Source organism: Oncorhynchus gorbuscha, linkage group LG04 (genome assembly GCF_021184085.1).
Source record: "Oncorhynchus gorbuscha isolate QuinsamMale2020 ecotype Even-year linkage group LG04, OgorEven_v1.0, whole genome shotgun sequence".
Taxonomy (NCBI): domain Eukaryota; kingdom Metazoa; phylum Chordata; class Actinopteri; order Salmoniformes; family Salmonidae; genus Oncorhynchus; species Oncorhynchus gorbuscha.
In genome coordinates this window covers 14,334,879-14,348,211 of record NC_060176.1, presented here as the reverse complement: position 1 = coordinate 14,348,211, position 13,333 = coordinate 14,334,879, and the positions used below count along the sequence as shown (strand labels likewise).

At 42.2% G+C, this 13,333-nt stretch overlaps 1 protein-coding gene across 1 annotated transcript; it reads left to right on the top strand.

The window, feature by feature from the left end:
• The first annotated feature begins 7,787 nt into the window (after nucleotides 1-7,787).
• Nucleotides 7,788-13,269, top strand: LOC124033695 (tubulin beta-3 chain). Its single transcript, XM_046345882.1, has 4 exons — nucleotides 7,788-8,025; nucleotides 11,174-11,282; nucleotides 11,481-11,591; nucleotides 11,886-13,269. The coding sequence occupies exons 1-4, from the start codon at nucleotides 7,969-7,971 to the stop codon at nucleotides 12,956-12,958; spliced, it is 1,350 nt and encodes a 449-aa protein (XP_046201838.1). The 5' UTR covers nucleotides 7,788-7,968; the 3' UTR covers nucleotides 12,959-13,269.
• The last annotated feature ends 64 nt before the right edge of the window (nucleotides 13,270-13,333 follow it).

Sequence of the window (13,333 nt, the reverse complement as noted above, 5' to 3'; positions counted from 1 at the left end):
TATCTTTGTTTAGTATAAGATCAATGAATCAATCAAGGTGCATGCAGAAACATAGGTCTAGATATTAAAACAAACTATTCTAAAAAGCAACCGGCAACAAAGCATGCTGGGAAATATGATAATGGTGACCCTCCCATGTCTTCAATCTGAGAGAGTTAACGGAAATGAACTCAACACAGCCGATTAACAACAACACCACACAGTGTTGATTCCACTGTGATTCAAGTAACTTCATTTATTCACTGCAGGTGTTTTTTCATTTCAATCCCACTGGTGTTATTCCCACGAGAATCAACACTCCGATATAACATTCACAACACTTTTTACCTCAACACTGAGATTTTAACACCCTCAAATTTGCTGTGTAGTTATCTCCATACAACAGCAACTGACAGAACTTTTTCAAAGATGCCAATGTCTGTAAAAGCTGCGGGTCCAGTTTTCTCAGGCACCAAGAGCCTTAGGTTTAACAGTACATTACTGTAAACTTTATAGTAATGCTCTACAGTAATGTACTGTTAAACCAAAGTTGCTTTGGAATTTACGGTAACATACTGTAAAATTTGTTAAAGTAATTTACAGGTAACTGGCTGCCAGTAAGTTAGCATAAAAACAACATTATTATTTTACAGTGTACTATGTAGGACAAATAGTCATTTGTGCTTTAATCATATAGCCAACACTGGAAATATACTTTAAATAAGATATAGCAAGTGTTCTATTTAAAATAGGAAAGAATTTCCCGGAATGTTGTTGGGAAAAGGATGTTGTTTGAAAGACGCTATTGTTGAGAGAAAATCCATGGGCCTAATGATATACACTAGCCCTGATGCTTTGTCTTTGTATGGAGTCAAATAAGGATGCACAAAAATTAGTCATGAAGTTGTTTTGTACAAGAGAACAATTCTGTCACGTTTTGATTAAATAAAATGAGTGCATTGTGAAGTCCAATAATAGCCTAATTGGTCTACATAGAGAGTTGTATTTTTATTTATTCACTCATTATTTGTAAACATCCCATTTCCAAGTATGTACAAAGAAGTTTCACAGTATGATTTAGGCCTTTGACGAAAATTGCCTATAAATTGAAATAAATCTTTGGGGATTTAGTGTAAAAAGTTTTACTGTAATCTTAAAACAGATCAGACATTTTAAGATTATCCTCACCATTTTAATGCAAATAATAATGTATGCATAGACAGAAATAAAATATTTATTTCAATGTTTATTTCACAAGTAGCCCATGTAATGTAGGCTAGGCATGTTTTTTAATTGTGTTATGGATGTACTGAATACTTTGAATGTTTCAACATATGTATAACATTTTCAAAAGCCTCAAGAGGGTATCAATATTCATATCTTTAAACAATCCATGCTATTTTATGGCTGTGTGTCAAAACCAAGGCTCAAACTTATCTCATTGTAAATGTGTACATTTTATTACTTTTTACCTTATTTCATATGGTCTTGCTATGGTCAAATTGTACTGATATGTACTGAACAAAAATATAAACACAACATGCAACAATTTCTAAGATTTTACTGAGTTACAGTTTGTATAAGGAAATCAGTCATTTGAAGTAAATTCATTAGGCCCTAATCTATGAATTTCACATGACTTGGCAGGGGTGCAGCCAGCTTTGGAGAGCATAGGCCCACCCACTTGCCAGCCAGGCCCACCCACAACCCAGGCCAGATGTGGAGGGGCTGGCGTGGTTACACAGGGTCTGCAGTTGTGTGGCTGGTTGGAAATACTGTCAAATTCTCTAAAGCAACGTTAGTGGCAGCTTATGGTAAAGAAATTAACATTAAATTCTCTGGCAGCAGCTCTGGTGGACATTCCTGTAGTGAGCATGCCAATTGCATGCTCCCTCAAAACTTGAGACATCTGTGGCATTGTGTTGTGTGACAAAACTACACATTTTAAAGTGGTCTTTTATTCTCCCCGGCACAAGGTGCACCTGTGTAATGATCTCGCTGTTTAATCAGCTTCTTGATATGTCACACCTGTCAGGTGGATAGATTATATTGGTAAAGGAGAAATACTCACGTACAGGGATGTAAACAAATTTGTGCACAACATTTGAGAGAAATAAGCTATTTGTGTGTATAGAACATTTCTGGGATTTTTTATTTTTTATTTTTTATTTCATGATGGTGTGTTATTTAATAACAGCATCAGTAATGAGGACAGTGATAGTACGCATGATAACAATATAATTATAACATTATTGTTGTCATATCATTTGTTGCTATAATATTGTTGTAATATTGATAATTAATAATTACTATTATTATTTCAATACTAATAATAACATAATTAATCCAAAAATATGTATTGCTCTTGTTATTGTATGTATGGTGTACATATTGCATGTCATACATTTCTTAATCGTGTAATGTTTGTTGATGTCAATCCTAATTTCTTTTAGTCAGCATCGTGTGGATTTAAAAAAACATTTTCAGAAAAAAAACATTTGGTCCAGAAGTGTAATTTCAACCTTTTCTCAAGCCACAAGTGATGCTATGTGAGAATTAATTGAGTTCCCTCTGAAATACTGTATGTGTCTCTCTTGTCCATATGAAGGTCCTCAGTGTAACCTGGGCTGACCGTCTGTCTAACTGCCTCCTCTCTCAGACAAGAGGAGAGGTCTCTATCGAGGCCTACGGTCCACTGCTCTTTTAAGTCCTCCAAAGAAAGCTTCAATCACTTTTAATATATTATTAAATCATTTTGAAATATAATAATGACTTACTTTTTCTATTTCAGGTATCAATATATTTGGAGACACTATTTTTAATATAAGAATACAATTATATACAGCTGTATTAGCCTGGCTGATACAAGACCAGGAAGAGAGGAGGACAGTTTGTTTTGAGCCAGGCTATACAGCTGTATACTTGCTATCATGGGATTGACAAATAATTTTTCAATGTTTTTCAATTTTTCAATGTATTTTAAAATGCATTTAATTTTAGTTAGGCTGCCCTCTGATACACAAGGACCATTCAACTAGCTGACCCCGGGGTGCTTTTTAATGGAAGGAGACATTTTTAAACTGATGGTGAAAATTAAAAGCTGCTTATGGGCATCTTAATTAAGTTGGATAATTTTCTGATCCCCATTTTAAAATCAAAGCCTTTGAACCATAACCTTCACAAATCACCTAGTTCCTTTCCTTCGGGGTGAAATGAAAAGCGTGTTTTGTCTGTGAGCTTTCTAGATTTCCTTTGCACTATTGTTTGTTGAATGACTTCAATTGGCAACCAAAGTCAACCTAAGTCAACCAAATCAATCAAATCAACCAAATCAACCAAATCAACCAAATCAACCTAAGTCAACCAAAGTCAACCAAAGTCAACCAAAGTCAACCAAATCAACCAAAGTCAACCAAATCAACCAAAGTCAACCAAATCAACCAAATCAACCAAATTCAACCAAAGTCAACCAAATCAACCAAATCAACCAAATTCAACCAAAGTCAACCTAAGTCAACCAAATCAACCAAAGTCAACCAAAGTCAACCAAAGTCAACCAAATCAACCAAATCAACCAAAGTCAACCAAAGTCAACCAAATCAACCAAATCAACCAAATTCAACCAAAGTCAACCTAAGTCAACCAAATCAACCAAATTCAACCAAAGTCAACCAAAGTCAACCTAAGTCAACCAAATCAACCAAATCAACCAAATCAACCAAGTCAACCAAATCAACCAAAATCAACCAAATCAACCAAATCAACCAAAGTCAACCAAGTCAACCAAATCAACCAAAATCAACCAAATCAACCAAATCAACCAAGTCAACCAAATCAACCAAAATCAACCAAATCAACCAAATCAACCAAATCAACCAAAGTCAACCAAGTCAACCAAAATCAACCAAATCAACCAAAATCAACCAAATCAACCAAAATCAACCAAATCAACCAAATCAACCAAAGTCAACCAAATCAACCAAAGTCAACCAAATCAACCAAATCAACCAAAGTCAACCAAATCAACCAAAGTCAACCAAATCAACCAAATCAACCAAAGTCAAACAAATCAACTAAAGTCAACCAAATCAACCAAAGTCAACCAAAGTCAACCAAATCAACCAAAGCCATATGCTGTAGGCAAAGATGTATCAGGAGCCTTCTACCAAATAAACATAAAAGTGGTTGAGCAGCATCTGAGACTGAGAGTGTGCTGATGATACTGTAACCTTTGGAACTTTGTGGACCCTCTCCACGTGGTAGCCAGTCGTTGTGGGCCCTGGGGTAGGCTGTGTATTTTGGGAGGACTGAGCGCCTGGAATGCACTGTAATAACAGAGGGCTTTCATATCAACATTTTTTTGCGTGGGCCCTTCATTAGGCATCAAATAGGAATTCGTGTCACTTCACTGAATAGGGGGGGGGGGGCTGATGCTCAACTGGTGTCTTCTCCATTAGCTCTGCTACACAAAGCCCGCTCTGTTCACATCTTCCACTGCTTTGGCTTGAAGAACCAACATTCTTGCCCTCATTGTTGCAACCTATGGAGGAAGCTTAAAACCCTTCCTGACAAATGAGTCCTATAAATGAAGAATATTTCCTCTTCAAACTCAAATTCATCATAGTGCTTTATAATAGTTTCGGTTTTAGTGTAGTACATGATGAAGTCAATGTGGACATAGTGTAACCTCAGTCATGCCCCTTATGACCTTGGGTGCACTCCAAGTACAGGGATTCTATGCAGGTCTGTGCAGATAAATCAGTACAATGACAGTAGAAGTGCAACATCTCAGGAACCATGTAAAAATTATGGAAGGGTCTACGCAGAAAACTGCTCAGAAAATGTGTATCTGGAACACACCCCTTATGTACGGGTGTCTCTGCATGCACACAGTCACCCTGCCATGCCTCTGAGGTCACCACATCCAATCAGAGAACATTGATAGAGGCAATTAGACATGTAGGGGTTATGGATGGATGACTGAGGTTGGCGTGAGATGGGTGCAGTAATCATTTAGTGGCTGGCATCCAAATGAGAGCTTGAAATCCTGACAATGACCTGATTGTACAGGCTCCATTGTACGGCTCCATACAGTACGTGTTTTCCCCAAGAAGGTCTGGTCTGAGCCCAATGTCTCCTAGTTACACTGGAATCAAATTAAGTAACCAACATTCTTACTTGCCTGTTGATGCCTTCTGCCTAACCCTGTATAGGTTATATTTTCAACAATGGTCTATACAATCAACTGTACGTAAGTATGAAACTGTAAACTGTATGATACGACCCCAATCAAAAAAATAGCACAAGTATTTGTTTGAGTTCTGTGCATGGAAGCTTCCATGAACATCTAACTACAGTATTCCCGTCAGCAACAGGTTCATTTGAAAGTGAGACATTACTGGGAAATGCTGAAATTAGCTAGTATGCTCATTTTTAAAGAGAGGTTAGATAAAGGACAGTTTGAAACTCTTAGGGAGACAAAATGTTAGGTATGGGGTCATACCAAGTGCCCAGTTTAATTGTGTTTGTGTGGGTTTTGAAAACTCCACATTCAATCCCTTTCTGAGGTGAGAGGTTATACAGAGGTTATTTCAGACGTATTGGTTTACAATTTATTTCCTACCGGACATTCAAAATACATCTCAATAGTGGTTTTGTCATGAATAAGAGAGGTCCTCAGAATCAACCAAAAATTAAGTGAGTCTTAAACTAACTTAAGGCCTTTCAAATATGGATACTGTCTCATCAACAGTGCTTCATGATGTGAACTGCCATTTTATAACTGTTGACCAGATAACCCTGTCATCAAGTCCACCGGTGCTGTGTGACTCATCATGGCAATCCTCCTCTCTAAACCTTACTGGCATGATGCAGAGTCAGAGAAGGATAGATAAGTTATGAGATGCATGATTTAATCATTTTGAAGGAGGGTTATATGACAGTAGCATCAATTTGATCAGCTTCACCACACTCTGTGCCACTATTGGGGCCCTTTATATCAAACATGTGAGAGAGGCTCTGGCAGTTTTGGACCACTAGATGGCCATATTGGCTTTGAGATGTGGGAGGGGTGGACAAGCAACTCTTGACCAGTGCTGGCAAAACATTTAGCCTCAGTTTTTCTCACTACCCCCAGAATTGTCAGTGCATGGGCCAGTGTTCTACAGACGTGGTCTTGGAGACCCACAGGATGTGGATACTTTTGGGATTAAAGAACAGTAACATAGTCCATGATTCAACTTTCAGCTCTCAAACCCAGTCGGATTCCATACATAATCTCTCTGATCTAGTTTTCCACTCCCTTGTCTATGGCATTGTGGTCAGTATCATAATCATTGGTGTTAGTGTGATCGTTAGAGGGACACTATGGTTTATTGATGTTCTAATAGGTGAACGCCCCTCTGCTAAAGCAGTTAGCTCAGCTGTATTAGCAGACGAACAGGAAATCAACTGCTATCCCACACTGTGTGGCTGATTAGCGACAGAGGCTCGCTCACATTGTGTGGATCTAGTTGCTAAGCAGCAGTGGTTGGCAGACACTGAGGGGGCAGAGAGGAGGGGGCTGTGGTGGCTGCCTCATACTGGTCTCTGTGCTCAAGAGCAGAGGTTCCTCAGCTGTTGGTTTCACGGCTGTTGGCTTGTCATCCTATCCACAGGCTCCGTGTGAAGACAAAGCAGGCCCAGACGTCCAAAGAGACTAATGGCCCATCACAATCGTGTTTCTGGAAATCAGAACACACGGCTACTGGAACAGACGCAACTTACAGTGTGAGATGTACTGTATGCATGTACTGTAGATGTCTCATACACACACGTGCACACACACACAAACAAGTACACAAACAGGACCTGCTTCATAGGCAGACCATTTGTCCATGAGGAGCGCCACTGGAGTCTTCCTCAGAGCACTTAACCACAACTGCTACCTGACTCAGCAATCAATACATATCTCAGCGGGCAGAGACTGCAGGGATTTGAGGCATAGATAAAACATCCTTGGACCAGACTATTCACTGTATAATGATTGCAGTGTTCATGCTAATAAGGGCCACAGCAAGGTTGTGGTCATCAGTGTTCACTGTGCTCCACTCTTCTTCCTCCCTGAATCTACCGATACTGAATCTTAATGTTTCTGAGATTACAGTTAAGGGACTGACTTTGGGAAAATATATATTTTTCTGTAAGAAATTGTTCATCTCTGTCATTAAGGATGTGCAGGTGTGAGTGATCTCCTAGTCTATAGAAAAAATGCACCATGCCACAAGACTATGTGCACACAGAGCAAGAATCAGTAACACTGTTCAGTGTTTAAGATCATTTTCTCTCCTCTCTCATCACCCTGACATCTAACTAAGCTGTGTTGTTGCTTCCACCATGACTCTGGGATTTTTCAAATGTTGGTGGTCGTGTTTGTAGTGGTGGTGGTGTGTGTGTGTGTGTGTGTGTGTGTGTGTGTGTGTGTGTGTGTGTGTGTGTGTGTGTGTGTGTGTGTGTGTGTGTGTGTGTGTGTGTGTGTGTGTGTGTGTGTGTGTGTGTGTGTGTGTGTGTGTACATGTGTGTTTCTGACCAGCATCCCTTTGACAGCCAAGACTAGCCAAAATCTATTACTGACCCTTACCTTAACCTTCACCAAATGTTAACCAATTCGAAAATTAAATATCGGTTTGCAAGTTTGCAAGTCAGCCGCGTCCCGTTAGTTTTTCCCTGACTCACACACTGGGATGCTCTGTCGCAGGTGTCTGCCATTGGTCAGCGACCGTCTCTCTCCAGGACATAGATGACGTCAGCAATTGGTGGAACATACTACCCGTTTCGCCACACAGCAGACCTGCGCAAGATAAAACCTCTACTCAGCACATACCAATCCCTTTGCTTCCGTGTGCGACAGGGATCAGCGCTCTCTCCGACTCGCCCACAACAGTCAACTCGCCCACAACAGTCAACTCGCCCACATCCACAAGAGGACGAACATAACACACAGAGGACAGGATGAGGGAAATCGTTCACCTTCAAGCCGGCCAGTGTGGCAACCAGATCGGAGCCAAGGTATAAACAAAAATAATCTTCCCAACAGCTGACTAGTTTAACCGTTATAATATTTTTACGCAAGTGCCGTTTTAAAGCATTGTGATAATCTTTTTTTTAAATGTAATGCATTCGTATATATGTAGTTATACCGAAGTTGTGGGGCAGCTTGTTTACTCAGTAACGTTAGGTTAGTTTAATAGTTTGGGATCCCCGCCTGTGTCGCAGATTGCAATAGATGCGTAGTTCGGGTAGATGGAACTAAACTCAGAGACGGGAAAGGAAATGAGGCATTTCACTCGCTCTTTTTTTCTGGGTCATACACAGTCAATAGATTAAACAGACGTGACCCAGATACTGTCGCATTGGTGCCTATGGGAGAGCCCACACCTTAACCAGACCGGAACTGTGACCATTTGTTTTAATGGTAAACGGCCAGAGATCCACCATCTTTGGTAAACTGCGAGTGTTGATGCACAGAAAGGCGTGGTGAGACACTGTTGAAAACCACCACGCCCTCGGGTGGACTGCAGGGGGGCCAGACAAAGGCTCGGACTGTTGGGGCTGGTCCCGCTGCGCAAACACTCCACTGAGGGCCGAGCACAGTTTACAGGCCACTGTCACAATGACAAGTATAGCTCTCTTTCTCTAAGCAGCATGCCAGCCCCCAGTAGATGTAGTAGTTGATCGCCTATATAGATAGACATATATGACATGTTTGACTTCGCAGCAAACTGACTGGATCAGTTAATCCAAGTTTTGTTAACGGAGGATCAAATTATGATAACTGGTCCTAAATTACCACTGCAGATAGCCTACAATCACACTGACTAGTGGTTTGGGTTGCTTTCAGGTTTGATGGTCTATTAGACAGTGAGTCTTCAGGAAGGGTATTGCCTAAATGCTGAAAGCTTTTCTGTCTAAACTGTAATGCATTTTTTAATGGTCCGTGACTGTGAGGCTGTTTTTTAACCTACAGTAATAATAATAATACAGTTGACAGTTTCTTATTTTGTTGTTGCTCTGTTTTGGATGGTGTATGTGACCATCTAAAACTAAACCGGTCTACAGTTCTTCTTCTCTTTTGTTATGTTTTGACCATCTGGGGATAGCCTACATTAGTTCACTATGATCTGTGAGTCTCTACTGGAGCTGGAGATGATTTATTGTGGCTTTGTTCAACATGGTGGACCATAAATGAAAATAATTTGAGTGAAAGACATAGGGGGGCTAATGATACTGTCTCGTCAACCTGATGAGCACATTTATTATTCATAACATGTAAGGCAGCCTTTCCTGAGCCCCAGGTGCCTCCGTAGTGATTTTGGACAGCTACGTAACCTCCTCCTCATCATAATCAGCCTCATCACCATAATCATCATTACCCAGAACCAAATCTACAACTACAGCATCAGCTGAAACATACTTGTTTGACCACAGCTGAACAAGTGAATGTGTCATGTGTCCACTTTTCTTCACTCCCCTCTGGAGTATTTCACTAGTGACTCGGCTCTTTTGCTGATTCTGACCACCGTTTCTCTAATGGGGCAGTTGTTGGGAAAATGACTTGTTCATAATGCTCAGGTTACTCCCAACAAAGAGAAACCCAGAGAGATGGGGAGGGGGAGAGGATGTGTTGGGAGTGGGACTTTTTGTCATCTGATATACTGCAATGGTGACCTCATTCTGATGCTCAACTATGATATGGCAGTCTGTCTACTAGCACCACACATCTGCCATTGCTAATGCAGTACATGATGAAGTCCGATAACCACGGAAGAAATCTACACTTTTGCCAGTGTAGCGATCGTAACTGAGAATGAGAGAGCAGAAATTCCCTACATGGTCTTTAGTCATTTAACTCTGTATTCCTCTATCGCTGTCTAGCGGTTTCCCTTTAATCTCTGTCTCTCCCTTTTTGATTTATTGTCTGTTTCTTTGTTTGTCCCCTAGAAGAAACATTGCCAGATTAAGTCACAGAGCCATAATTAAGGAACAAGAGGAACTCCTAATTACTGATTTAGATGGCAGGGGACATCTGTTTGGGACAGGATAGATAATTAGAGAACTATGGGGTATCTTCTGCAGAGTAGAGGGAGGGAGTACTTCACCTGGGGAGAGGAAGAGGGACACCATTGTCGGAACTCAGACCTAAAATAGTCTTCATACTGGGTGTGGTGCCCTTGGTCACAGCAGTCTAGACAACCGGATAGAGGAAAGGTCATTTTTGTCAACACACTGACACCATATGGGATTAATGTCACTCCATCTGGCTGGCTGTTGAGTGACACAGATATGGGATTAACACACTGATACCAATATGGGATTGATATGGGGCTTTTGAGTGACCATTGTTATTGTGCACAGTATCGTTTTGGTGTTTGTCTGCTTTTAGTGAATGCCCAGATGGTGTTTTTTTGCTTAAAGGAGAACAGCACTTTGCAGATAAGGACCTTCTATTGCATAGTAATGAGAAACTGAGATTAGCACAGTAAAATTGACAGCATCTAATCTATGATTTGATATGGCCATTTGGCATCCTCCTTCCAAGGACGTGTCCTGTGTTTGCCCTTGATAGTGATGACTGTGTGGGCCTGCGGGGGTCTGTCTGTTCTATTTTAGACTTTCATGGGTCTCTGTCTGTCTCCCTTTGTCTGTCTCTCTGTCTGATAAACACACACTGGGCTATATACTCAGCGACAGTATACATATTTGAAGTGATCAAGGGGACTACATTAGGCAGTGTCCTCTTGTATTTTAACCTAGCAACACACTTTCTGTACATGTGTGGAGGCATATTTATGTATGTATATGTGTGTGTTGAAGCAGAGAGAGCCTCTCCAGATGGAGTCTGTCCCCTCTGAGAGGGCCTCTACCTCAGTATGATTCTTGTGGCCCTGGGGGAGGGTGGAGACAGCTGGACTAACTGTTGGCTTAAATGGGGTCATGGAGCAGAACCCAGGACGGATGGCAGACAAAGCCTAGATGCCCACTATCCCAACTTACATTGGCCCACAATTTTTACTAGAGCCCCCCATTAATTCACTTCCAAGTACCCCAGTGATAGTTCAATATGGTCCCGACTATAAATCTGCTGAGAAGTTTCCATCCACTTTGCTTGTATAGAACTATGTTTTACTGGTAATGTTTGTGTCTTTTTGTTGTGCAGTTCTGGGAGGTGATCAGTGATGAACATGGCATCAGCCCTACAGGGAACTATGAGGGCGACTCCCCACTGCAGCTGGAGAGGATCAGTGTCTACTACAATGAGGCCTCATGTGAGTCTGATACTGGAACTAAATACACATCTACACAAGCCCAGAAACAACACAACACTAAAAGCCCGGTTGCTCAATACTTGTAATGACCTAGACTTGAGAATATCCACTTTAATCCTATTGTACTGAACTTGACTGTGATATACAGTAGTATTTATTAGGGCGTTGCAGGTAACATCATCTGCTGTCTCTCTCCAGCCTCTAAGTACGTCCCCAGGGCCATCCTAGTAGACCTGGAGCCAGGAACTATGGACAGTGTTCGCTCTGGGACCTACGGACAACTCTTCAGACCAGACAACTTCATCTTCGGTCAGTATCTGTCTGTCCAACGTGGGTTAAATATGGCCACAGTGCTCAGTGATAGCATTAGAGGAGTGGCTGTTACGGCCTTACCACAATGTTCCATTTACAGTCTCTTCTGTCAATATAACTAACAACATAAATAGTTTGATGTAATATTTCCATTAAAGACATTTGCTTTTATTTACTTACAGTAAATGCTCCCAAATGTCATTAAAACATTATGTACATGTGTAGCTCCTGTACAAATGCAGTGTTGATAACTGCTGAAGCTCTATCTTGAAGTGTGTTGTTGCCCTATAGGTCAGAGTGGAGCTGGTAACAACTGGGCCAAGGGCCACTACACAGAGGGAGCAGAGCTGGTGGACTCAGTACTGGATGTAGTCAGAAAGGAATGTGAGAACTGTGACTGTCTTCAGGGCTTCCAGCTCACCCACTCCCTCGGAGGGGGCACAGGCTCTGGCATGGGGACCCTGCTCATCAGCAAGATCCGGGAAGAGTACCCTGACCGCATCATGAACACCTTCAGCGTGGTACCCTCCCCTAAAGTATCAGACACAGTGGTGGAGCCCTACAATGCCACCCTGTCCATCCATCAGCTGCTGGAGAACACAGACGAAACCTACTGCATTGACAACGAGGCGCTTTATGACATCTGCTTCCGCACGCTCAAGCTCCCCACGCCCACCTACGGAGACCTCAACCACCTGGTGTCGGCCACCATGAGCGGTGTTACTACCTCCTTCCGCTTCCCCGGCCAGCTCAATGCTGACCTCCGCAAACTGGCTGTCAACATGGTGCCCTTCCCCCGTCTGCACTTCTTCATGCCTGGCTTCGCCCCCCTCACGGCGCGTGGCAGTGCGTGCTACAATGCACTGTCTGTGCCTGAGCTCACCCAGCAGTTGTTTGACGCCAAGAACATGATGGCCGCTTGCGACCCGCGTCACGGACGCTACCTGACCGTGGCCATGGTGTTTCGTGGTCAGATGTCCATGAAGGAGGTGGACGAACAGATGTTGGCCATCCAGAGTAAGAACAGCAGCTACTTTGTTGAATGGATCCCAAACAACGTCAAAGTGGCCGTCTGTAACATCCCGCCCCGCGGTCTCAAGATGTCCGCCACCTTCATCGGGAACAACACGGCCATCCAGGAGCTATTCAAACGCATCTCTGAGCAGTTCACCGCTATGTTTCGCCGCAAGGCGTTCCTGCACTGGTACACCGGAGAGGGCATGGACGAGATGGAGTTCACCGAGGCAGAGAGCAACATGAACGACCTGGTGTCAGAGTACCAGCAGTACCAGGACGCTACCACCGAGGAGGAGGGAGAGATGTATGAAGACGATGAGGAAGAGTCAGAGAGCCAGGCCCGGTGAACACCTTGGAAGAAGAGCCAAGCTTGTGTAAACCCAGCTGACAAGAGCTTTGTCTGTGTGTAGCAGGGTTATTATCTGCCTCATGTACACTGTACTGTATAACCCTCCCTCCTATACCCCTCCCTGCTCTCACTGTCTTTGCTAACTGCTAGCCCCACCTCCCTTAGCACTCTGACCAACTCATGGCCTCCTGTTGATTTATCCTGTTGATAAAAACCTCCAGACCACTAAGTTGAATGGGTGAAATAAAGTGTCTCATAAACTGATGATGAATAGCCCTTAATTTCTTATAATAAACATGTTCAAGCCTACTTTGTAATTAGCTTTTTCTGACTTGTTTTGGGATATTAAACATGAATAATATTATACACCATC